The 23,241-nt window shown below is 36.7% G+C and overlaps 3 protein-coding genes across 6 annotated transcripts in view; 2 read left to right on the top strand and 1 right to left on the bottom strand.

Moving 5' to 3' along the window:
- Positions 1–1,871: 1,871 nt before the first annotated feature.
- On the top strand, positions 1,872–13,916 carry LOC588808 (peptidyl-prolyl cis-trans isomerase D). Its single transcript, XM_030980855.1, has 9 exons — positions 1,872–1,997; positions 4,429–4,566; positions 5,444–5,550; positions 6,218–6,409; positions 7,086–7,211; positions 8,002–8,108; positions 9,829–9,982; positions 11,101–11,230; positions 12,533–13,916. Exons 1-9 carry the CDS (start codon positions 1,928–1,930, stop codon positions 12,622–12,624), a joined length of 1,116 nt encoding a protein of 371 aa, XP_030836715.1. The 5' UTR covers positions 1,872–1,927; the 3' UTR covers positions 12,625–13,916.
- Positions 13,917–15,771: 1,855 nt separating this feature from the next.
- On the top strand, positions 15,772–17,516 carry LOC100890128. The gene is made up of 2 exons (XM_003725013.3): positions 15,772–16,152; positions 16,763–17,516. Exons 1-2 carry the CDS (start codon positions 15,833–15,835, stop codon positions 17,421–17,423), a joined length of 981 nt encoding a protein of 326 aa, XP_003725061.2. The 5' UTR covers positions 15,772–15,832; the 3' UTR covers positions 17,424–17,516.
- A 1,765-nt stretch (positions 17,517–19,281) lies between these two features.
- The window catches only part of LOC591791 (trichohyalin), an 82,755-nt gene continuing 78,795 nt past the window's right edge, over positions 19,282–23,241 (bottom strand). For all 4 annotated transcript variants that reach the window (XM_011670136.2, XM_011670137.2, XM_011670140.2 and 1 more), the window contains one exon: positions 19,282–22,491. In XM_011670136.2, coding sequence (XP_011668438.2) covers positions 22,469–22,491 — 23 coding nt within the window. In that variant the 3' untranslated portion in view covers positions 19,282–22,468. The remainder of the gene's footprint in view (positions 22,492–23,241) is intronic.

Raw genomic sequence — 23,241 nt, 5'->3', positions numbered from 1 at the left:
CAAGTCTTGAACTTTTCTCTTTCTTTTTAATAATGACAGGGGGAACATATATGAAGTTTGAAAATAAAAAAAGTAACAATAGTAATAATACTTCAACACGAATTTCAAAGATGAAATAATTGCGGAGGGGGCAGCTATAGCTGCCCAATTTGCTACAATTTTACCAGAGTCATAACAGAAATGTGTAATTTTACCATCATTGGGGTTGGGACTTCGGAAAAGAATAGGGCGTCATAAGAAGGCCTGGCTAATGGTGATAATGGCAAATAATTGCCTATTCAGAAACGGAGAGAGTAAAATCGTCCATGTTTCCGGTGGGTGTAGGCAGGCCTATACCTCCCAAATGTTTATATTATTTTCGAGTAACATTTTGTAACATGCTGGTGTAAAAATAATTTTCTAAACCTTTTAACTGTTCGAAGAAGAATAAAAGGACAACAAGTAGGTATACTGGTCTAGAAACAAAATAAGGAGGTAGACTAGTGAAAGTTTGAATGAAATCGGACAAAATTGTCAAAATTATGAATTTGTGAAAGTTGTAAGTCTGAAGGTATAAGGGCTCTTCAAATTGGCTAAATCAGTATGATGTCTCGATCCATGATGTAGTGGCGGACAACGTTCCCATCCGTTCCACAAACGTATAAAGTGACTCAATTTTTCAATTTGTCCAAAATGTATGATTCGATCAGGTGGTTTTGTTTTCCTCTAGGACCTGTGATACGATATGCTATAATTATAGGCCTATCCATAATTTGTTTAGAGAAGTGTCCCTTTATATAGGGAGAAGGAACTTATTTTCTTCTTCGTCTTCTTCTTCTTCCTCTAGCTAACTTCTTCTTCTTTTTCTTCTTCTAGTTTTTCTTCTTCTTTTTTGTTCTTTTTGTTCTTCTTTTTTCTTCTTCGTCTCGGCTTCTTCATCTTTTTTCTTCTTCTAGTTTTTCTTCTTCTTTTTTCTTCTTCTTTGGCTTCTTCTTCTTCTTCTTCACTTCTTCTTCTTCTTCTTCTTCTTCTTCTTCTTCTTCTTCTTCTTCTTCTTTTCTTCTTTTTCTTCTTCTTCTTCTTCTTTCTCTTCGTGATGTGGTTGATGCAGGCGCGTACGCAGGATTTTTTCAAGGGGGGGGGGGGGGGGGGTTTAACATTTATAAATCGGACCGAAAATTTCGCAACGACTCAGCCAGCCGCTGAATAAGCGGGGGGGGGGGGGGGGGGGGGGGTAAGAGGACACTTTTTTTGGGGGGGGGGGGGGGGTAAGAGGACACTTTTTTTTTTGGGGGGGGGGGGGTAAAAGGACACTTTTTGGGGGGGGGGGGGGTAAGAGGACACTTTTTTTTTTGGGGGGGGGGTTTCGAAATTTGAAAATTTGACATTTTGCTCCGTTGGGGGGGGGGGGGTAAGGTCAGCTTTTTTAGGTGAGCCATAGGAATATTTTTTTTTTTTTTTTTTTTTTTTAATCCAAAGGGGGGGGGGGGGGTTAGGGGGAGGGTTTATGGGGGGTTTACACACAGAAAAATACCAAAGGGGGGAATTTAATCCCCCAAACCACCCCCCCCCCCCCCCTGTTCACGCGCCTGGGTTGATGCATCGTTGGGTAGTTGTTTTCTGAGAGTATTTTGTAAATGGTTTTATATATTCCATATTAATTTTGTGAGTCATGAATCTTTGTCACATATATGAGGGGGCCTTAACTTTAAAACAAGCTGTGCTTCAACTAAGGTCTCCTCGTCTGTCTTTATACTACATTGTACTGTTATGATTATACTCTATTATATTTTGTCGCATGTGTTTTCTGGAAGACAAATAAATTGATGCTATATAATTCTCATTTCTCCTCTTCTTCTGCTGCTCACGCGCATGCGCATACAGTACAGCTCTTCATCCTTCTTTCTTTGAACTTGACTTCTCGTAGGCTAATCTGATATCCAGAATCATGGCAGTAGACGAAACATCACCAGCTAATCCGAAAACATATTTTGACATTAGCATCAAAGGAGAGCCAGGTATGCAATGAAAACGTTTTTTTTTATGATTACGAAAGGCAATCATATATGAGTTCGAGAACATTCTTTTCTCTACTGGCACTGCTGTGCACATGTGTCAGTGTGGTCCCATTCCTTGAGATCTGTGTAGGTCTAGGCTAGGCTAATTGTAATTCCTGTAATTCTGTAAAACAGTTCAGTAAACACGTCCAATGTAATGTTATTTGGAGCCTCTGTATATGTAATGACATTATTTGATGGCTTTTGGTGACCCTAGATAACTTTCAATAAAATATTTTAGATATTTATTGAATTGATTTAAGTGATTCGAGTCTGAGATTGTCATGTGAGAAGTGAAGTGTACGTGTGATCATTAATTTGTTGGAGTCGGGCCGGGCTAACTCGGATCACAGACAACTCGGCCCAGCTGCAAAAACGGTCCGTTTTTGCAGGTTTAGGGTTAGGGTAAAATGACAAAAACTGACCGTTTTTGCAGCTGGGCTGAGTTGTTTTTGGCCTGAGTTAATAGCCAGGCCTGATAAAAACCCGATTTAAATTGGGTTTCCCAATTTTTTATATTTTTCCAGATTTTTTTTTTTTTTTTTTTTTTTTTTTTTTTACCAGATTTTTTTTCCTCCCTATTTTATCCTGATTTTCCCGATTCCCCCCTTATTTTCTCTATTCTTCCCTATTTTGCCCCCAATTTTCTTACTCGAAAGGGGGGAATGTTGTTAGATGCCATTTTTTCCCCGCGAATCCTCTTCTTCTTTTTTTTACTCAAGGGGGGCGTGGTTAAGGGGAAAACAAAAAACCTATTTTTTTTTTAGTGCTCACTATCACCCCTGATAGCCCGGATTCAAATTTTTATATTGTCCTGGAAGGCTGGACCTGTGCCGGTATTCAATTTTAAGTTTGACTTCGTCAGGCAAATTCATACAAAATAATATTTACAAAATTGACTTAAAAAGTAAAAACACTGAACCACATCTGGAGCAAATTTGAAGAAATTTCTTTTTAAGTGCTGTACAACTGTACAACCAAAGAAACAAGTAAAACTGACCAGATATTCATACCAAAAAAAATTAAGGTGTCTGAACGATTTTTCAATTTTCCCTTTTGGGTCGTTTTTTTTCTTCACCATTATGGTTGGATAATTGAAAAAATCAACTATTCGGATGAACACATTTCAAATTTCAAAACTCACCGTTGTTTCTATCAAAATATAGGGCCTACAGCCCCCCCCCCCCCCCAAAAATGATGTAGGAGTAGTTCTAGACCTAGGAATTTTTATGCCTCCGTTACGAAGTAGCCGGAGGCATTATGTTTTCGGGTTGTCCGTCCGTCCGTCCGTACGTCCGTACGTCCGTACGTCCGTCCGTCCGTACGTCCCGTTCTCGTGATCGCGTTATCTGAAGAACCAATTGATGGATTCCTGCCAAACTTTAGTCATGTATGTATCTTGCAGAGCCGATGAACTGAATAGATTTTGGGGTCACGAGGTCAAAGGTCAAAGGTCACAGGGCTCATTATGTATGCAAAAACAGCTCGTGATCGCGTTATCTCAAGAACCGATTGATGGATTCCTGCCAAACTTTGGTCATGTATGTATCTTGCAGAGCGGATGAACTGATTAGATCTTGGGGTCACGAGATGAAAGGTCAAAGGTCACAGGGCTCATTATGTATGCAAAAACAGCTTGTGATCGCGTTATCTCAAAAACCGATTGATGGATTCCTGCCAAACTTAGGTCATGTATGTTACTTGCAGAGTCGATGAACTGATTAGATTTTGGGGTCATGAGGTCAAGGTCAAAGGTCATGCGGCTCATTATGTATGCAAAAATAGCTTGCGATCGCATTATCATTAGAACAGATTGATGGACTCCTGCCAAACTTAGATCATGTATGTATCTTGCAGAGCCAATGAACTGAGTAGATTCTTGGGTCATGAGGTCAAAGGTCATGGGCTCATTATGTATGCAAAAATAGCTTGTGAACGCATTCTCATTAGAACTGACAGATGGATTACTATTTAACTCAGGACATCTTGCAGAGCCAATGAACTGAGTAGATTTTAGGGTCATGAGGTCAAAGATCAAAGGGTCATATATTGATTTGAAAAATTTCTTCTGTTTTGGTTTGTAAAATTGCTCCATGACGGAGGCATCATTTTCGACTGCGCGCAGTCGAAGTTCCATCTAGTTTTTTATTCATCCAATTTTTGTCCAGAAAAATTTCCAGTGCAGTAATACAATCAGCACAGGATGACAAAATAACCACAAAGATTGCATATGTAGATTAGGTTTTGGACCTAGCCCTCATTATTTTGTAATTAGTGAAAACTTACAGTTATAGCTGATTTCTGAGAGTAGTTTTAATGACATGTACATGCAGGAAAATTGAAGATAACAAATGCCCCTCTTCGTTTCTCTTTTTAACCATTTCACTTGTAGCTGGCAGAATCTTGTTCGAGTTGTACGCCAAGGATGTCCCAAAGACGGCCGAAAACTTCAGGGCACTATGTACCGGAGAGAAAGGAATGGGAACGATGGGAAAGCCTCTCCACTACAAAGGCTGCATTTTCCACCGTGGTAAGCTGACTGTGTCATTTGAACAATCTTTTTGTACATTTGGGGCTCTCACTTAATAAATTTGTGGATTGCCATTCAGACTGCACAAGCAATCTCGTAGGATGCGAAAGTCATTTCTCTGGATGTCGGTTACCAAAGAATTGGCAAAATTCTCTTGAAAGAATAATGATAATCTATATTCTGAGAAATTTAAGTTGCCCTTGGGAAGCCACAAAGGCTATCTTTTTTTAAAAGGTTACCAGATGTAGGTTTGGGGGAGGGGTACATGGGTTCTTCGCAACCATGAATTTGGGCCCTGATATTGTAAACTAGAAATGGACCTGTCATGGTAGATTGTACATTTAACAACTGAATTATTCATACCCCTTGTAAATTGTTTTTTCTTCCCATAACTCAATAATGAATGTTGGATTGGTTGAATTAGGGCCTTTATTGAATACTTTTAGATGTAAGCTTTAATACATTAAAGTTCCATGACACATGTAGCAGGCAGGACAAATCAATTTTCACATACCTCTGCAAAAACTGGACTAACGATGACCATAATAGCTTCAATGCATTGATAGGCGAACAATAGCACTATGCAAGAACTCAATTATTATGTCAATAAGTAGGCCAGTTTAATCATGGGGATAGTCTATTCTGCAAAATATACCTTTAAGCAGGACTGCACTACTTGTAGTTACTTGCATACTCTATATAGCCAACAAAGCCTAAGCTAACTGTTGATCCCCATGGTCTCCTTTTTATTATGTTGAGAGCTGATTTGATGAGATAACCACCTGCCAGTGACTATGCAGGGAGGTCCAATCCCTCTTGGCCAAACTAGTGTAGATAGGCTTTAAATCTCTTTTTAAATAATCTGCTTACTAAACAGTGATCAAGAACTTCATGATCCAAGGTGGTGACTTCACCAACTCGGACGGTACAGGAGGAGAAAGCATCTATGGAGAAAAATTTGCAGATGAAAATTTCATTCACAAAGTAAGCCCATCAGTCCTCATGCTATTCTACATTTTGAAATGCATGGTTTTTACCGTTCTCCATGAGGTGTTCATGTTATGATATGAACAAAATTCAAGTTGAGGTTGAGGCTATAGAGCAATAAGCCAAGAAAAACTAAGAGATGTTGTTTGAATAGATATTGGATAGTGTTGGAAATATATCTCTGCAACTTTCCTCTTTGACATGGAATTCATGCCAGTCTGTCTCTTGAGGGGTCCGCAAGCCTTAGATTTGATGGGATCCCTTTAAACTTTGAAAATTAAGGAAAAGAAAATTCAGCATTAAGTATTGCGAAAACAAACTATTTCGAAGATAAGATTAAGTAGTACATGTAAGCGCAACTGTGCCTTTGGGATTTTGGACTCACTAAAATAATAACAGATTGGCTTGATCTTGCTAACAAATCACACAGATATTGGACTACATACTTATGGCATCAGAATTTGGTCGGAAGTATTTTAACCATTTCTATAGTTACATCCTAAATATGAGGGTATTTCATGAGAAGTCTTTTTCATATGACATTGGTATGATCTTCCACATGGAAATGAACAGAATGAAAAAGGTCACAAATTAAATGTTCTTTTCACCTTCATCAGAACGCAACTTTATCCAGTAATATATGTGTTGCTTTTATTTTCTTCAGCACACCAAACCAGGACTTCTGAGCATGGCGAACTCTGGCAAAGACACCAACGGCTCTCAATTCTTCATAACCACCACGGAGACGCCACACCTGGACAACAAACATGTGGTCTTTGGTCGAATCCTCAAGGGGATCGGACTGCTCAGGGCGATCGAGGACCTCACCACATTAGAGAATGATATACCCATCAGGGTAAGATTTGTGGCATGACGACGATGATGATGGTGGTGGTGTTGATGATGATGATGATGATGATGATGATGATGATAATGATGGTGCTGGTGGTGATGGTGGTGATGGTGATGGTGATGATGGTGATGGTGATGATGGTGATGATGATGTTGATAATGGTGGTGGTGGTGATGATGATGACGGTGGTGATGGTGGTGGGGATGGTGATAGTTGATGATGGTGTTGGTGATGGTGATGATGATGATGATGATGACTATGGTGATGATGATGATGATATTTGATGAAGATGATGATGATGGTGGTGATGATGATGATAGTGGTGTTTAGGGGTGGTAAATGGTAATAATGATATTGACATAAAGGATGATATGATCATTTGTAGACAAAGGGGGGCTGATTGTGAGGATGAAGACAATCACTCAATAATGATTATTTTGATAAGCATAGTGATAATAATGACAATTATTGGATATTATTAGTGGACAATTTGATAATTGGATTGTGACAGATGTCTTGTCTCCATGTCTTTCTATCCCCCCGTTTCCTCGCCGCTCTCCAAAAGCAACATAATATTACTAGCATAGTAAAAAGATTAATAATATAAACATGCAATCCTTTTGTCAGTGCGTTGAGAAATTGCACACAACATCTGTTATCTCCTTTTTTTCTTGTCCAGAGGGTTGAGATAACTGACTGTGGTGAACTCATGCCTGGTGATGATGATGGTATGGCCATTAGGGATGATGGTACCGGAGATGCCTTCACTGACTATCCTGAAGATGCAGACTTTGATATCACAGATGTAAGTATTTGTGGGTTTTTAAAGTTTTTTTAAACCTGACTACTAATAAAGCATGTGAATGCTTGTAAGTAAACAACTAGGGGACCGACAGCTTAAAGTCTTCTCCGAGGGACTCGGTTATGAGGATTACTGCTTTACCAATGGGCACTATAGCGCTGTCGACACTGTCAAACCTGGGTCCTCCCGATTACGAGACAATCGCTCTACCCTACCACTGAGCCATCGCGCCTCTGTATGGTATTGTTTGTTTTAGAGGGGAGACCTTTTTAGCCCTAGCAATATCACGCTTCTAACTATCTTTTCCCTAATTTAAACAATTATTTTAATTGGTACGTGGTTACCCCATAAACTAGAAATTTCTGGCAAAATTGTTAAGAAAATCCTAAAATGTTCTAACAGCTAAAACTGTACACTATTAAATCTTGGATTTCAATTAATAATAGGACTTTTCATCTAGTGCTTTGATAGTTTTCCATGCCAGAATGCTGCAGGCGTGCCCAAGAATATTCAAATTTTGTATGGGTATGGGGTTTGTTAACACATGTGATATTATGAACATGATCCAAATTGCTGGTTGCATAAATATTAAGTTTTTCTTTTGTATCATTAATAGAAATATGCTTAAACTTCCACCATTGATTATTTGTAGCAACAGCTGTATTTGTGTTTTTCATTAGACCATTTTGAAACAATTACTAGCATTCGTAACAAGAGAGCATATCGGGGTCCATAGAAGGTCGAGGGTCAAGCATGCATAAATTAATTGTTACACTTTTCTTATTTCTTGCAGTATGTGAAGGTCTTGGAGGTCGCCATGAAGCTTAAAGACATCGGAAATGGCAAATACAAGGCCAAAGACTATGGGTTTGCCATCAGTAAATACGAGAAAGCTATCCGGTAAGTTTATAAGGCAGAGAGGGAAATTGTGTTTTGTCTGAATGTGACCCTACAGTCATGTGCCTTGACGGTTATCTTTTCTTTTGTTCTAAATCAAAACAAAAATTTAAAAAAATCTTTGCTCCTGAGGGTCTATTCTTTTAACAGGACCTATGATAGTATGCTATCTATAATATATTTTAGTAGTGCCCCAAGGGAGAAGGTAATTTCGAGCAAAACAGAAATTAATGATATTTTCGTACACAGCAAATGGGAGAGTTATCCACGTCCTACGTCACAATCCACTGACCGCACTACCAATTTGAGATTCGCATAGATTTAGTGATCTCATAATTTCAAACTTACTATTGGTCCAATTCATTTTCAAACTTTTGCCATTCTGTTTCTGTTATTTTTCTGGTTTCATACAAATCAGCTTATTACAAGGGTTGGATTGCCCTTTAACAATGTGTATTGAAAGTCTTTGAAAGTATGAATATCGGTTTCCATCCATTTTGTGGATAGAAAATTCTATTGACAAGGTCGCAAATAGTCCAGTTGTCAAAAATATGGTACAGAAGATATATGAGAAGCGTAAGAAAGAAGACAGACAAAATTGTGTGGCTTATTTTACACGTGCATTACAGCACCTCCTCCCCTGCACAGCGACGGCTCTTTAGACAAATGCTTTCTTGCAAAGTACCCCAAATTATCCTACATTATATACAATACACAATCGGTGAATAGTCATTTGAATATCAACATCTATAGCTCTTTTCATCATAGGTACCTTGACTCTCTAGTGCCCAAATTATCCTACATTAAATAAAGTACACAATCGGTCAATAGTCATTTGAATATTAAAGGGAAAGTCCACCCCCAAAATAAGTTTGTTTCGATAGAGGCAGAATAATAAGAAAATCAGGTGAGTGAAAGTTTGAGCAAATTCTGAATGAAAATAAGAAAGTTATGAATTATTGAAGTTGTGATCAATCAAATACAAATTGGCAACTCTGTGACTTATTATACGAGCTCTCCTTCATTTGCTTTGTGCATAATATTCCATAAAATCATGTTTTCTTCGTTATTGATGATGGAATATATATTTGTTCCTTGCAGGAGGAGTATAGAAACATATTTTCAATTATTATATTTAGGGTGCATGTACGGTTGAAATTTTTCTTGAGGGAAAATGAAAATTTTAGATTTTTTTAGTACTGAGCAGATGGAAGTTGAGCTCGCATGATACGTCATAGAGTTGCCAATTTGTGTTTGATTGATCACAACTTCAAAAATCCTAACTTCCTTATTTTTAATCGGAATTTGCTCAAACTTTCACTGACTTGTTTCTCTCATTTTTCTACTCCTATTAAAACTAACTTAATTTCAGGGTGGACTTTCCCTTTAACATCTTTTGCTCTTTTCCTCATAGGTACCTCGGCTCTCTAGTGCACCAAATCATCCTACATTAAATACAGTACACAATCGGTGAATAGTCATTTGAATATCAACATCTTTTGCTCTTTTCTTCATAGGTACCTTGACTCTCTAGTGCACCAAATCATCCTACATTAAATGCAGTACACAATCAGTGAATAGTCATTTGAATATCAACATCTGTTGCTCTTTTCTTCATAGGTACCTTGACTCTCTAGTGCACCAAATTATCCTACACTAAAAACAGTACACAATCAGTGAATAGTCATTTGAATACCAACATCTTTTGCTCTTTTTATCATAGGTACCTTGACTCTCTAGATCTTGAAGGCAAGCTGAAGGATGTCCCAGAGGAGAAGACCAAGGTTCTTAATAGCTATCTCCCGCTGAGGCTAAACATGGCCGCCTGCAAGCTGGAACTGGACCTTAACCACGATGCTATTGAGCAGTGTGATAAGGTAGGCTTTAAAATGACTCGGTAACATTGCCTCAGATTCTGAAAGCCCTAAACAAATTGCGCTTCAAAATGGATTTTAAGGCTGTGCACAACAGTGTAATGAGGTACCCGAGTACACTCCCAGGCTTACAAGCGAATACTCGAATATTCGGACGCCATGTTTTTTTATAATTTTTTTGAATTTTTTTGAATTTTTTGAATTTTTGAATTTTGTTTTTTGTTTTGTTGTTGTTGTTGTTGCCATCACCATACCAATGGATCAGTATCCCAGGTCTGTCGCCGAAAAAAGCATGCAATTTTACTTCGAGTTGCAGTTGAAGGCGCTGATTTAATGATAATAATAACAGTAAACAATGCTGTTTTAAAAACCAAAGATGGCAGAATAATCCATTTTCCTCCAAGTCCAAACAAAAATCTGGACATTTGGTTCCAGTTTCTGAGTGGTGAGTTTGATTGTGCTTGAGTTTTGGAACATTTTTACCGACGGTACCATGCCAGCGGCCGCCTCTCTCCCTGGCACGGGTAAGTGTCGGCCTGGACAGATTTTTTTTTTGGCCGAATATTTGGGTACGAGAAATCATACCCGAGTAGTTGTCAACCGTGCGGGTACTCGAGCATTCGACTACCTGTCGCAGCCTTAATGGATTTTGTTTCAGAATCTGAGGCAATAAAATATGTTACCGAGTCACTTTAAAGTGATTCGATAACATTACCTCAAATGTTCTGAAACAAAATACTGGATTTAGCTCATGCTGCAATCATTATTATAAACATTTAGGTCAGTAAGGAATCCCATGACTTTAACAAGCCGATCGCCTGTCTGATTATCAAGATATTCGTGATCGGAAATCAAAATTTCGTTTTTTGTTTTAATGGTTTTCATAACACTACAGTCTATTGGGGAAAATGAGTATGGTAAAACCGGTCACTCAAAGATTTTTACTCTTTTGAGGCACTTCATGATCATTTTGAAGCACAATTCTTTAAGGGCTTTAATATTACACCATATCACAGACCCTGGTAACTCGTAGGGCCATGCATCTCAGATTTAACATTGTTAAACGCTGCCTTTAAGCCATCTTATCGAAGTACATGCATATCGTTTCTCTCTTGTTTCAGGCTCTATCCATCGATGGAGACAACGCCAAGGGCTGGTTTAGGAGAGGAAAAGCTCAAATGAACATGAAGAATTACGAAGGAGCTGCAGAGGACTTCCAAACAGCACTATCAAAAGAGCCAGAAAATAAAGGTGTGCACATTTTACTTTTAAAGCGGGACTGCACTACTTATAGCTAATTGCGCCCTCTATATAGCCAACAATACCTAAGCGGTGACCGTTGATCCCCCATGGTCCCCTTTTCCTTATGTCAATTAAGAGCTGATTTCATGAAATAACCACCTGTCAGTTACCTTGCAGGGTGGTCTAATCCCCCTGGCCAAACTGGTGCAGCAAGGCTTTAACAATTCTGCAAGGGAAAATAATAGAAAGGAAAGTAAACAACAACAAAATCAATGATGGCGTAAGAGGATATATACACTGTTGTTGCTATTTACCGGGACATTTAATAAAAGAGGAGAAGTCTCTGTTTTGCTGCTTAGAATCAATTTTAATGATGTTTCATGTGCCTTTTACATGCTTACTAACAAAAGTTCACAATCGCTCTTCTGATTCATTTACAGGCGTGTATATCTATGTCTTGTAACCCACTGTCATTCTAACTTCTAAGTTTATCCGGGCACTCCGTCTTTCATTGTTGAAGATATTATAGCATATGTAGATACTTTGCAAGAACAGGTATCGAGAGCCGTGATCAGATTCCTAGAAATAAGTTGATCAGTAGGATGTTGGTGGAAGAACTTTATATTTTGTAACAAGTGACTAACAGGTGAAAAGTAATGTTCAGATTCCTAGAAATTAAGTTGATCAGTAGGATGTTGGTGGAAGAACTATATATTTTGAAACAAGTGACTAACAGGTAAAAAGTAATGTTCAGATTCCTAGAAATTAAGTTGATCAGTAGGATGTTGGTGGAAGAACTATATATTTTGAAACAAGTGACTAACAGGTAAAAAGTAATGTTCAGATTCCTAGAAATTAAGTTGATCAGTAGGATGTTGGTGGAAGAACTATATATTTTGTAACAAGTGACTAACAGGTAAAAAGTAATGTTCAGATTCCTAGAAATAAAGTTGATCAGTAGGATGTTGGTGGAAGAACTATATATTTTGAAACAAGTGACTAACAGGTAAAAAGTAATGTTCAGATTCCTAGAAATTAAGTTGATCAGTAGGATGTTGGTGGAAGAACTATATATTTTGTAACAAGTGACTAACAGGTGAAAAGTAATGTTCAGATTCCTAGAAATTAAGTTGATCAGTAGGATGTTGGTGGAAGAACTATATATTTTGTAACAAGTGACCAACAGGTGAAAAGTAATGTTCAAATTCCTAGAAATTAATTTGATCAGTAGGATGTTGGTGGAAGAACTATATATTTTGTAACAAGTGAATAAGAGGTGAAAAGTAATGTTGATGTATTTTTGTTTTGCAGCTGCAAAGACTGAGCTGAAGAAGGCAAAGGCTGTCATCCAGGAGAGGAAAAAGAAGGAAAAGGAAGGTTATGCCAAGATGTTTTCAAGCTGATGGTACTACATGCCAAAAAAGAGTTTTACATGTTGGTTTATGTTTATGAATATATGTTCGGATGCAGGTACAGTCCAACCTGCCTTAGTGACCACCTGTCTACAAAGACCACATTTTGTGTTTCCCTTGAAACATGTAATATAGGAACCTGTCTACAAAGACCACTTTTTGTGTTTTCCTTGGGCGGTCACTTTAGACAGGTTTGACTGTATGACGAACAGTAGTACTGTTTAAGCCATTATTTTCTTGATGGTTTTTGTATTTGCGAAATTGTGAATTTTTGGGGGACATAAGTTTAACAGCACGTGCACAAAAAGCTGACGATAGATGTGCGAACATGTATCCTAAGTACAAATCCTGCCTGTTTTAATTATCACTCAGATGACAACTCACAACAAATATTTGTACCTCAGTCATATCCATGATAATATCTCTCTGTGAAATAATGGCTTATACAGTATTTCATCTAAATTAGTGATACTGTTGTTGTTCTTTTTGGCTGTCTTTCCTGTTCACGACTCGATGATTCAGAATGATAACGCAGTTGGTATGTTTGCAAGTGAAGGAACGATAATGTTACCCAGACATCAGTTTATTTTGTGGATGGATTTAGAGATTAGAGGGTGTTTGATACAAATTAGAGAAAGAAATTAATTTTTATTCTAATTGAGAGATTTGAGGGTGTCTGATACAAATTAGAGAAAGGAATGAATCCTTGATTTGGAATGTAAATCCAACTGCCACAGAGATACTGTACTTCATACAGGGCAGTTTTAGACTAGATTGAGCCTAACAGGTGCAAGGCATCTCAATCTGTAAAAGCCGGTATCTAATTATCCCACATGCAAATCTTTACCTATGAAATGATATATTGTCTAGAGTTGGTAAATCGGTGTTGTGGCAGTAGTGATTCAAAACATTTAAATTACAGATATGTACACTGAATGTGATTTACATATTTGCTTAATATTATCCCAGATTTGATGTAGGAATGTTATGTTTTAGGGTTAGAGGGGTTGTCTAGCAGGAAATGGAGATGGTGCACAAAAAGTTATGCAGCTTCAATACGTATTGACTGTGATGATATCTATCATGGACATGAAAAGTCGGCACTGTGAAGTTGACGCACTTTTTGTTTTCGTGATGAAAATGGGATCAATTTGTTTCCTATTAATTACGTATCATGGTTTGATTTTCACAAGCTAGTATGGGGGTTCATTATTAGCCTGTTGAATAAAAGTGTGATATGGTTATACAATGAACATGTATTTTTAAATGTATTTTCTATGAAATAATTTAAAATTGTACAAGTACCATTTTACCGTGTTGAAAAGTTTATGTGAAGCATATCCCTGTCCAGTAGCCGTTTTATTCTTAGCGCATTTTTTCCTGTGTAAGAACCTGACCTCAATTGCCATACCCTCAGCCATGCTTTAAAGGTAAAGACAAGTTTTGGAAATGCCCCCCTCTCAAAAAATGAAATGGAAGCTCTTATTACCAATCATGTGAAAGAATATGTTTTGACTAATACGTGATCATACAAATTTTGCTGAGAAACCACCTACTAATTGATATATTTGGTAAATTATAATATCTATTTGGGCCTGATAGATATAACGCACGTGTCGCGTAGTCCCATATACATCTTTCTGTGTACAGTGCTTGTAACTTTACCAAGACTGGGCCAAATTTCTTATCATTTTGATGATTCCAGAACCTTGCAGTACACTTCAATACTTACATGCTAGATGATCAACCTTTTCTGATCGATTCCACAACGTTTCTTTCACAATGCGATCGCATGACCATAACTGGTCTTTATCTTTAATGCATTTTGTGTTTTGTGTTACGGTATTCCACTTTATCAATTGAGATAATTTCATATTGAATGCTTTGCCTCTGTGTTGTGAATTAAGGGCCCCGTTCAGTTATGACACTGGAGCGGTTGTTTTATGATGACATAAAGTCTAATACGCATCATATTTCAGTATCTTATAACACAGAGCTCAGTGAATACATGCAAAACCTGCCATTGCTATTCATTTACACATAAAAACAGTGTGGTATCTGAAAGAGCCCTTAACGTTCTTTATCCTTGTCGAGGTAATAGACCTCAGGATTAGATAAATGTTTAATTTGTCTGCTTTTGTACCATTAAAATGGAACTTTGTAATAAATCATGTTTTGTTCGGATGTGATGTTTTTGTTTTTTTGCTTACACTTTTGCCTACACGAAGATCATATTAACAAGTGACACAGCCCATAAGCATAATTTCTGCCATTATACTAAGTTTTGGTATGGGGCCATGAGTTTGGTTCAAATGAATATTTTGGAAACATGCAATCCTACAATATTCAGTGGTTGTTGTCGCGGTTGAAATCAAGTCAAGATATTAATTTAGCTATAAAACAATGTTTTTTGACTAAAATCAACCAATTGGCTATTTCCATTTGGAAATTATATATCACAACTACATATTCTGAGATTTTCAGGGACACAGCTACCATTCTATGGCCGTAGGCGCTATTTGAAAATATCTAAATTTACCGGGAGCACCAGTAAATTTTGATATTCAAGTGTTTTAGGGGCTAAATTTTCTCCTGCATATAATACATCCAAAGGGGTATCCAAATAGTTCAAATTGTAAAGAATCACTATCCAGCAAAATTTCAAAATTTCCGAAAACTTTGTATTATCTTTATAATAGATATCTTGTGTCTTTCCATCTCATTACCTTCAAAGTACATTTATGGCCCTACCTTTTCATTGTCAATTTATGGCAAAACTTGCCGATTTTGACAGCACCTATATTCTCTGAAAGTGTGGCAAATGTGTTAAAAAAAAGGATTGGGGATCGAATTAAAGATACTGAGAGAAAATGACTGAGAGAATGAGGAGGAGAGGAGAGAGAGATGAGGGAGGGGGAAAGAAAGATCAGGCACTACCTTTAAAATCCATTGCCACTTTTAGATCCCCACCCTAAAAATAAAATACAAATCTTAAACCAAACAAAATTAACAGCTACGGTAGCGAATAAAGTCTGCGCTTGCTGCAGCGCAGACTAGCGAGAAGTAGGCGTGGCCTGAGCTATGCTTCTAGCACTGTTTTGGACAATTTTGATGACTAAAGCTAAAGTCAGCTCAGTCGGCTAGATCTATGTAGAACCGTTTCTAAAGGAGTAAACGGCTAAAGTGAATTAAAGCAATCATGTCACGAACTTCGGATTCATCAAAGGAGGCAAAATGTTACAGTGAGAAAGAAAAAGAACCAAAATGTCGTACTATCATGTGGTCAGTGCCCCGGTCTGTCTCGACCGCCTTGACCAAATGCATCGCCGCCGGAGTTCCGGGGGACAGTGCGGTGTGGTTCGAGCCATTCTCGTACTGCAGGGCAATCTCAATCATCGCTTCAGCCAAGCACAATATTCCGTTACCGCTCGAGTATGAGGGAAATGAAAAGATATTCGAGCAAGCAGCAGCCGTGGTTGGGAATATGTATTCGTGCGAGGTTCATCCAGAACGCCTTGCGTAAGTCCAAAAATGCAATTGAATTCCAATTTAATTTAAAGATTTGCCAAGTACCATGTTCATGAGGCATGAATGATTACCAATCTCGAGTCATAGTCATAACACATGCAATTCAATATGCGCATGCAAATTGAAAAAAGTTTGTTAAAACGTCATTCTAATTCCTTTGTAGACCTACGCTAGGGTCTCATGTTCTTTTGGTTGTATTTGATGCAATGTTGTTTGTTTCATGCTATATTTTTTTGTTTTAAAGGCCCACTGCACTACTTGTAGCTACTTGCGCCCTCTACATGTATATAACAAACAATGCCTAATCGGTGACCATTAGTCCCCCATGATCCTCTTTTTCTTATGTTAACTGAGAGCTGAGTTGATGAGATAACCACCTGTCCAGTGACCTTGCAGGGCAGTCTAATCCCTCCTGTAAACTACGGCAGATAAGCTTTAATTGTGCTTCTGAAAAGGTGAATTATTATACCCCCCCCCCCCTTTTTCTTTTTTACGGTGTGGGTAACTTCACATATGCTGTACATATTCTCCTCATGTTTAAATTTTAAAATGGTTTACAAATTAAAATGCATTATTTTTTTCATGTGCTTTAAACTTGTAGGTATGGATCCATCAAACGTCTCCTGGAAAGCGCTGCAAGCCCCTGCATATTTGTGAAGGATCTGGCCCAAGCCATGAACAAAGAAAGGCTCCAATACCTCCCTCAAGGGTACAAACACGTGTTCCTGATTCGCCACCCCCTCCGAGTCTTTCACTCCTTTCGCAAGATCGCATTTGCAAATACCGCCAAGTTTGCCTCTGAGGGAGACTCGTCCAAACCAACCATTAGTGAGGACAACTTTGACATCGAAAAAGATTACGTCATGTTTGATAGTGCTGGGTTGTATTTCCGGGGCATTCACGAAACTTGGAAATACGTGAAGGAAAACTTTGAAGGTGACCCAATCGTGATGGATGGAGATGATTTGTTGGCGAAGCCTGCCGAAATGATTCCAAAGTTCTGTGAAGCGATAGGGTTGTCGTACAATAAAACCATGCTGGAGTGGAGCTCATCTGCGGACATGGTGAAGAAATGGGTTCACCCTGCTGAAGGCTTGGTGGACGAATTGAGGTACATCTACGGCAGAGCTTTGACGAGCAGTGAATTTGCTCCAGCCAATCCCATGCCTAGTCGAGATCAGGTGACCCCTGATGTCATCAGGCTGACTGATCAGGTGATGAAGTTTTATGAAGAGATGTATGAATCAAGAATGAAAGTATGACTAATATGAGGATCCTATGAATTCCTTTCCTCTGTATCACATTCTTTATCTTTCTCAGGAACATTGGGTGATATAAAAAATGGTGCTGAGTCTCTCTCTACAGTATATATTATATATATAGAGAGAGAGAGAGAGAGCGAGACTCAGCACCATTTTTTTTAAAGATTTCCTCCATCTAAGAAGCATTTGTAACAAAATATTTTGCTATCTTCCTTCCTGTGTAAAAAATGCTGACTTTTGTCCTGCAAATACTCATGTCAAAGTTCTAGATTCTAAATTAAATTTGTAAAAGAATCTCATTGTATAAAAGATATCATTGTTATGTTATGTTGTTCTACATTATCAAAACGATACCTTTCTTGGAGATATTACTATATGATGTATATAATAATTGTTTGTATTGTTGTTGTTTTGTCCTTGCCAACAATCTGAAATAAATCAGTCCTGATGGTAGGATGTCAGCAAATCTTAATTGTTATCTGAGGACCACTTTGTTTATGCTTTGTCTAAAAATTTGAATTACAATGTAGGACCTTGAATTCAAGTTAAAAATTGGTCCATCAGCGTGTATCATCAGCATTATTGTGTTAATACTTGTGATATAGAAATTGATATCATGTAGAATAAATGCCCTTGATTCATTTACAACATGTGAATTAGAACTCTTACAGAAACTAATTTTGCTCCATATAGTAAGTATACATAACTGTGTAACAGTAGAAAGCAATGTTTTGAACTGAAAAGGGGCAAAATATTGTTTGTACATGTGCAGTATATATATGTGTACTAGAGAGTAGACTAGACTACTAGTCTAGGGAACATTGCAGAATATTTAGAGAGAGAGAGAGACAGACAGACAGAGAAAGAGACAGAAAGGGAGAGAGAGACGTACAGACAGAGAGAGAGGTTCAATTTTGGGTCTATATATATATTTTGGGTCTATATATATATATATATATAGAAATATTGCTCTTTGGTCAATTTTCCATACTAACTAAATTCCAACTTTCGACCCAATACTAACTCAACCCTACTCTAAGATCATTTAGACCCATTTACTATTTTCATCCATACTTCTTGACAATTAAAGAGATTGACAGAGGCTTGCCAAAGCAACAACCAATGTAAGTTAAGTTGATTAATGGCCTTAGCTATAACAAGGAGCATGTCGTAGGCAAAAGTTTCAGAGGTGAAAATGATAGAGGAATTAAGAGAGAACTCTATACAATAAATGTACTAAACTGTTTCACTTTCGATTTCTCCTTTCCTTTTCCTAGATCAACTTATTCAGCTTTATATAAATGGCGATAACAATTATGAGCCTCCATTTATAGGCGCAGTTTGAGAATATATTGGGCAGGCAGGTCCAGGTACTTTTACCAAAAGGAAACTAAACAAAACGATATTTTTAACTGTAAATAATTGGATTTCCCAGTTTATGAACTGAAGTCTGAATTTTCTTTCTTTAAAAAAAAAAAAAAATTTGAGGGAGATGTTGATCTTAAACTTCTGTACACACTCTCATTCTCACACCAGTCAACTCTCATATATCTCTGTACATGGGCATTAGTTGTACATATGAATAGGGAGGGGGAGGGGGGGGGGGGGGGGGAGGCTCACACATGATTTTTCGACCAGTTTGCACAAAGAAAAGGACAAATTGCAATAACTTTGTTGCCCCCCTCCCCTCCAAAAAATAAATAAATACGGGTAAGTAAAATTCTAGTAATTTTTTGTTTGTTCTGGGAGATGTCACAACTGTATAACCCCCCCCCCCCCACTCTCACCATACCATTCATCTCATATACAATAATAAAGGGTGAAACACAATCAAAAGAATAACAGCATGAGATCATTATTTCCCTTCTCACCGATCATCATTTGATTTTTATTACAATTTGAAAAAATGCATGTAAGATACTCTTTCTTCTATCTTTAGTTTTCTTTTTTAATAGAAAAGCTTTTTATCTATACAAAAGGTGCACCCATATAATTCAAATCTCTTTTTACACAGGTATGGTGATTAATAAACATAATAAATACCAAAAGACATCGTGTTGTCCCTTTCATAGGATGTAAAAGGACTGCAAGTCGCATCTTATCAATATTTATACACACATGTCATTGTCTGCGAATACTTGGGACTAAAATACACTACAAAACATGATAGTAAAATTGTAAGTATTACCGCATTATGTAGACCGAGTATAAACAAAGGCACTTTCTTTCCATCGACTTTTCACAAATGTTACACAGTCGGGAGGACTTGTGAAGAAGAGAAGATTAAAAAATTGGATGGAGTAAGAGGCATTTTGATAGTGAATACTTGTGTGCTATACTAGAGGAAGGAGTACCATGCAAGTTCCAAATAATTGATACCAAACCATATAAAATGTGCTCTATGACAGTGGTAGCTGGAAGGTACAATGGCAGATTTTAGCAAAATTTTCAAAAATCTACCCAGACGATTATGAGTGTGTTTGAGCTTTTCTATGGTTAATGAGGTTTTTTGTTCTTTCCTTTTTCTTGAATGATATCGTTGAATACACATTTATAAACCAACGGTGTATATCAGAGTTCTCCTACACACTAACATATAAATCTCTTCAGTTCTTTCAGCCAACATAATTATCAAACTTATTTAAACAATATATTATTTCTAAATAACCAGACTAGATACGATGTATTGGTCTCTTTAAAAATGAGAGTATAAACAAAACATGTAAATACTAGATCGGGTTTGTTGCTGCTGTTGTTGGTATTGTTTTTTGATGAAAATTAATAATTGTCTATGATAATCTGCAATCAATTTATTCTTGGTGTATGTCTGAAACAAGACTACAATCCATCACATTTTACACACAGAGACTCGAGCATTGTTTCAATACCCTTATCTGTAAAATCATAATCGGTGAGATGTAACGAATTCAATCAATTTTTATAATTTCCTGAAAACTTTGGAACCTCGTAAGGGAAGACTATACAAACAAATGACTAATTCCTTCATTATGTCTCTGTAATTCAATACGAAAAATACGCTTACTGGAACAATATTTACAAATCAGCGCTTTCAAATTAAAAATCAGAGCAGAAAAAGACTGCTATATATAAAAACATATCAATCCAATAAAAATACAAGGAAAAGATTTCATCAAACAAACATGAAATGTCTGATGACATGTTTGTTCACACATGTGCAATGTATAAAGAGGAATAAAACATCTGTAAAAACAAGACCTCAATTTTACATACAGTATGATAATGAAAATTTAAAGAACATATCACACACTAAAATACATGCATTTGCAACCATTAATTGCAAATAGACTAAAAAATATTATTTTCATAAGCTACTTTCATGTCCCTTTGTTTATCTTTGCAATTAAAATCCAACTATATATGTCTGGAGAAGAAAGGTACAGTTTGGTTATCAGCATGGCTACTTTTTACATGTATTTCCTTGAAATATTTAACAAATGAAAAGCCTTTAATATTAAAAACAAAACTAACTGAAATTTTATAGAGCTGTATACAATAAATGCAGTACATAATTCATTATTTTCCATATTACACCGTGCCATGTTTATTTTTTGGTATCAACTAATTCCCTGAACCAATTGCAAAAAGAACAGTACAGGATAATGATATAGTTATATACTTTTGATGAATATACATTAAAAAGTTTTTTAAAAACACCAGCTTTACATCTATAAAATCTAAGTACAAATGCTACAAAATTCAAAGGTAAAAAATTGATTAAAATTCTTCCTGCAGGCAGTGAAGATTTACTGAATATTTGATTTGTCAAAATCACTTTTCTTTTCACAAATAGTTACAATTATGATACTTTTGGAAATTTCAGTGATGGCATGGTGATTAAAAAGAAATTCAATGTGGCGAATTTGATTTTAAAAATCCTAATTCCTGTAGTAAAAAGATTTGAATACCTATGATTGTGTAATTCTGAATACGATACAAATATTTCAAACAGTTGATTATACATGTATAAGCTCAAGGCAAATTTCAAAAGCAGTATTATTTTTTCTTTAGAAGCATTTCAAAGCAACTTTTCTCTCTCTCTCTCTTCTTTCTCTCTGAATAATTCACTGAATACAAAATTTGACTTCACGTTCAAATCGTACACACAAAATTTCAGTCACATTATGAAAGAAGACATCTTACATTTACTTTTAAAATGCAGCCACTCAAAATGCATAATAACAGGGACTTAGCTTACTTTACTTTACTGCAAGGACCAAGCCAGAGAAATTCCTATTTGATAAAACATTAAAATGTAAAAGTGCCACTCTTTTGCAAATGGTTTGGATTTTGTCAAGGTAAGAGCTCAAAATGACAATAAAGTATTACTATGTTCATGTTCCAGATAGTATTTTTATACCGAATGGCAGGTTTTAGAGGCAGGAAGACAATAGCAAGTTCAGTTATTTTCTTTCCATTATTATGGTTTTAAACCACACTGGGAAATATCATTAATCTTATTGCAAATTACCATCTGACTCCTAATGCGATTCTTCCTTTCCAAAATCACATTCTTCCAAAGGTTAATGATGATAATGATGATTAAAAGAAACATTTTCATACTGACACATTTTTCATCAGCCTATGTTGAGGGATGTGGGCCCAGCATTAAGAGTAACAAAGTATGTGGAGAAGCTAATACAGGCTAACAAAAAATTATGAATGATTCCTTTTTGTACACTTAAATGTGACAAGCTCAGTTAGATAAATCCAGCTACCCTTCTCTTTTCTTACAAGTCTTCCTCTTGTTTATAATCAGCTAAGAGAGCAACGAATGATGAATGTTCCATTTCTGTACAGTTAACAAATGACAACTAAGATATATCCCGCTATTCTTCTTCTTTCTTATATCTGTACAGCTCTATCTGCTTTCTCACTCATTATTTCTCTTGCTTTCATTCTCTCTCTCTCTCTCTCTCTCTCTCTCTCTCACTCTCACTCTCTATTTCTCTCTCAAACTTTCTAAATCTTGCTGATAGGGATGATTGTATCACAACAAGTCACTGTCATACTTCGGTGAACTCGAATCCTGTGGCATTGGAGAGAAATGGAAAAAAAAGGAACAAACAAATAACATTTATTAAGACTTCTATTGAAAACAATGAAACAATCAATAAGTACCGGTAAGACAAAAAGAAGCGAGATCAGGGTGTGTACACATTCATGTAAATTGATATACTTTCCATGGATTCTAATCACAAAACTCAATGTAAATTTCATTTTGAAAAAAATTTTTGTACAATTTTTCGCACAACTCTAAAATTACAAGGAAGATAGTGAATAGACACGTTACATTTTCAGTAGTTACATGTAAGTGGTTATCGTTTATACCGGCATATCAATGCGCAATGTTGTACTTCTTTGGATAATGAAGTTTTCAGACAGAATGTAGATGTGATGTTAACCATGCATCAATTAAATCACAATGGACTTTAAAGGGATTGGGTATCTTTGCCTCAGATTCTAAACAAAAATCTTGGATTTAGCTCATGCTGCAATGATCATTATATCCCTTTAGGTCAGTCAGGAATCCCATGACTATCACAAGCCTATCGCCTGTCTGATTATCAAGATATTTATGATTGGAAATCAAAATAAAATTTTGCGTTTTCCTAACAGTTTTTTTAACACTACAGTCTATTGGGTGAAACGGTCACAAAAATTTTTACTTTTTGAGGCACTTCTTGATCATTTTGAAGCACAATTTTTTTTAGGGTTTCAATATTACACCATATCACAGACACTGATAACACGTAGGGCCATGCATCTCAGATTTAAC

Source organism: Strongylocentrotus purpuratus, unplaced genomic scaffold (genome assembly GCF_000002235.5).
Source record: "Strongylocentrotus purpuratus isolate Spur 01 unplaced genomic scaffold, Spur_5.0 spur5_scaffold_11, whole genome shotgun sequence".
In the NCBI taxonomy this organism is placed as follows: Eukaryota; Metazoa; Echinodermata; class Echinoidea; order Camarodonta; family Strongylocentrotidae; genus Strongylocentrotus; species Strongylocentrotus purpuratus.
Note: the sequence above shows the minus strand (reverse complement) of the source record. Positions and strands in the feature narration are given on the sequence as shown.

Excerpts from the sequence above, each read along its gene's own strand:
- LOC588808 (XM_030980855.1), top strand. The coding sequence starts at position 1,928 with ATGGCAGTAGACGAAACATCACCAGCTAATCCGAAAACATATTTTGAC. Across the intron at positions 1,998-4,428 it reads TAGCATCAAAGGAGAGCCAG|CTGGCAGAATCTTGTTCGAG; the intron begins GTATGCAATGAA and ends TTTCACTTGTAG. Across the intron at positions 11,231-12,532 it reads AAAAGAGCCAGAAAATAAAG|CTGCAAAGACTGAGCTGAAG; the intron begins GTGTGCACATTT and ends TTTGTTTTGCAG.
- LOC100890128 (XM_003725013.3), top strand. The coding sequence starts at position 15,833 with ATGTCACGAACTTCGGATTCATCAAAGGAGGCAAAATGTTACAGTGAG. Across the intron at positions 16,153-16,762 it reads GTTCATCCAGAACGCCTTGC|GTATGGATCCATCAAACGTC; the intron begins GTAAGTCCAAAA and ends TTAAACTTGTAG.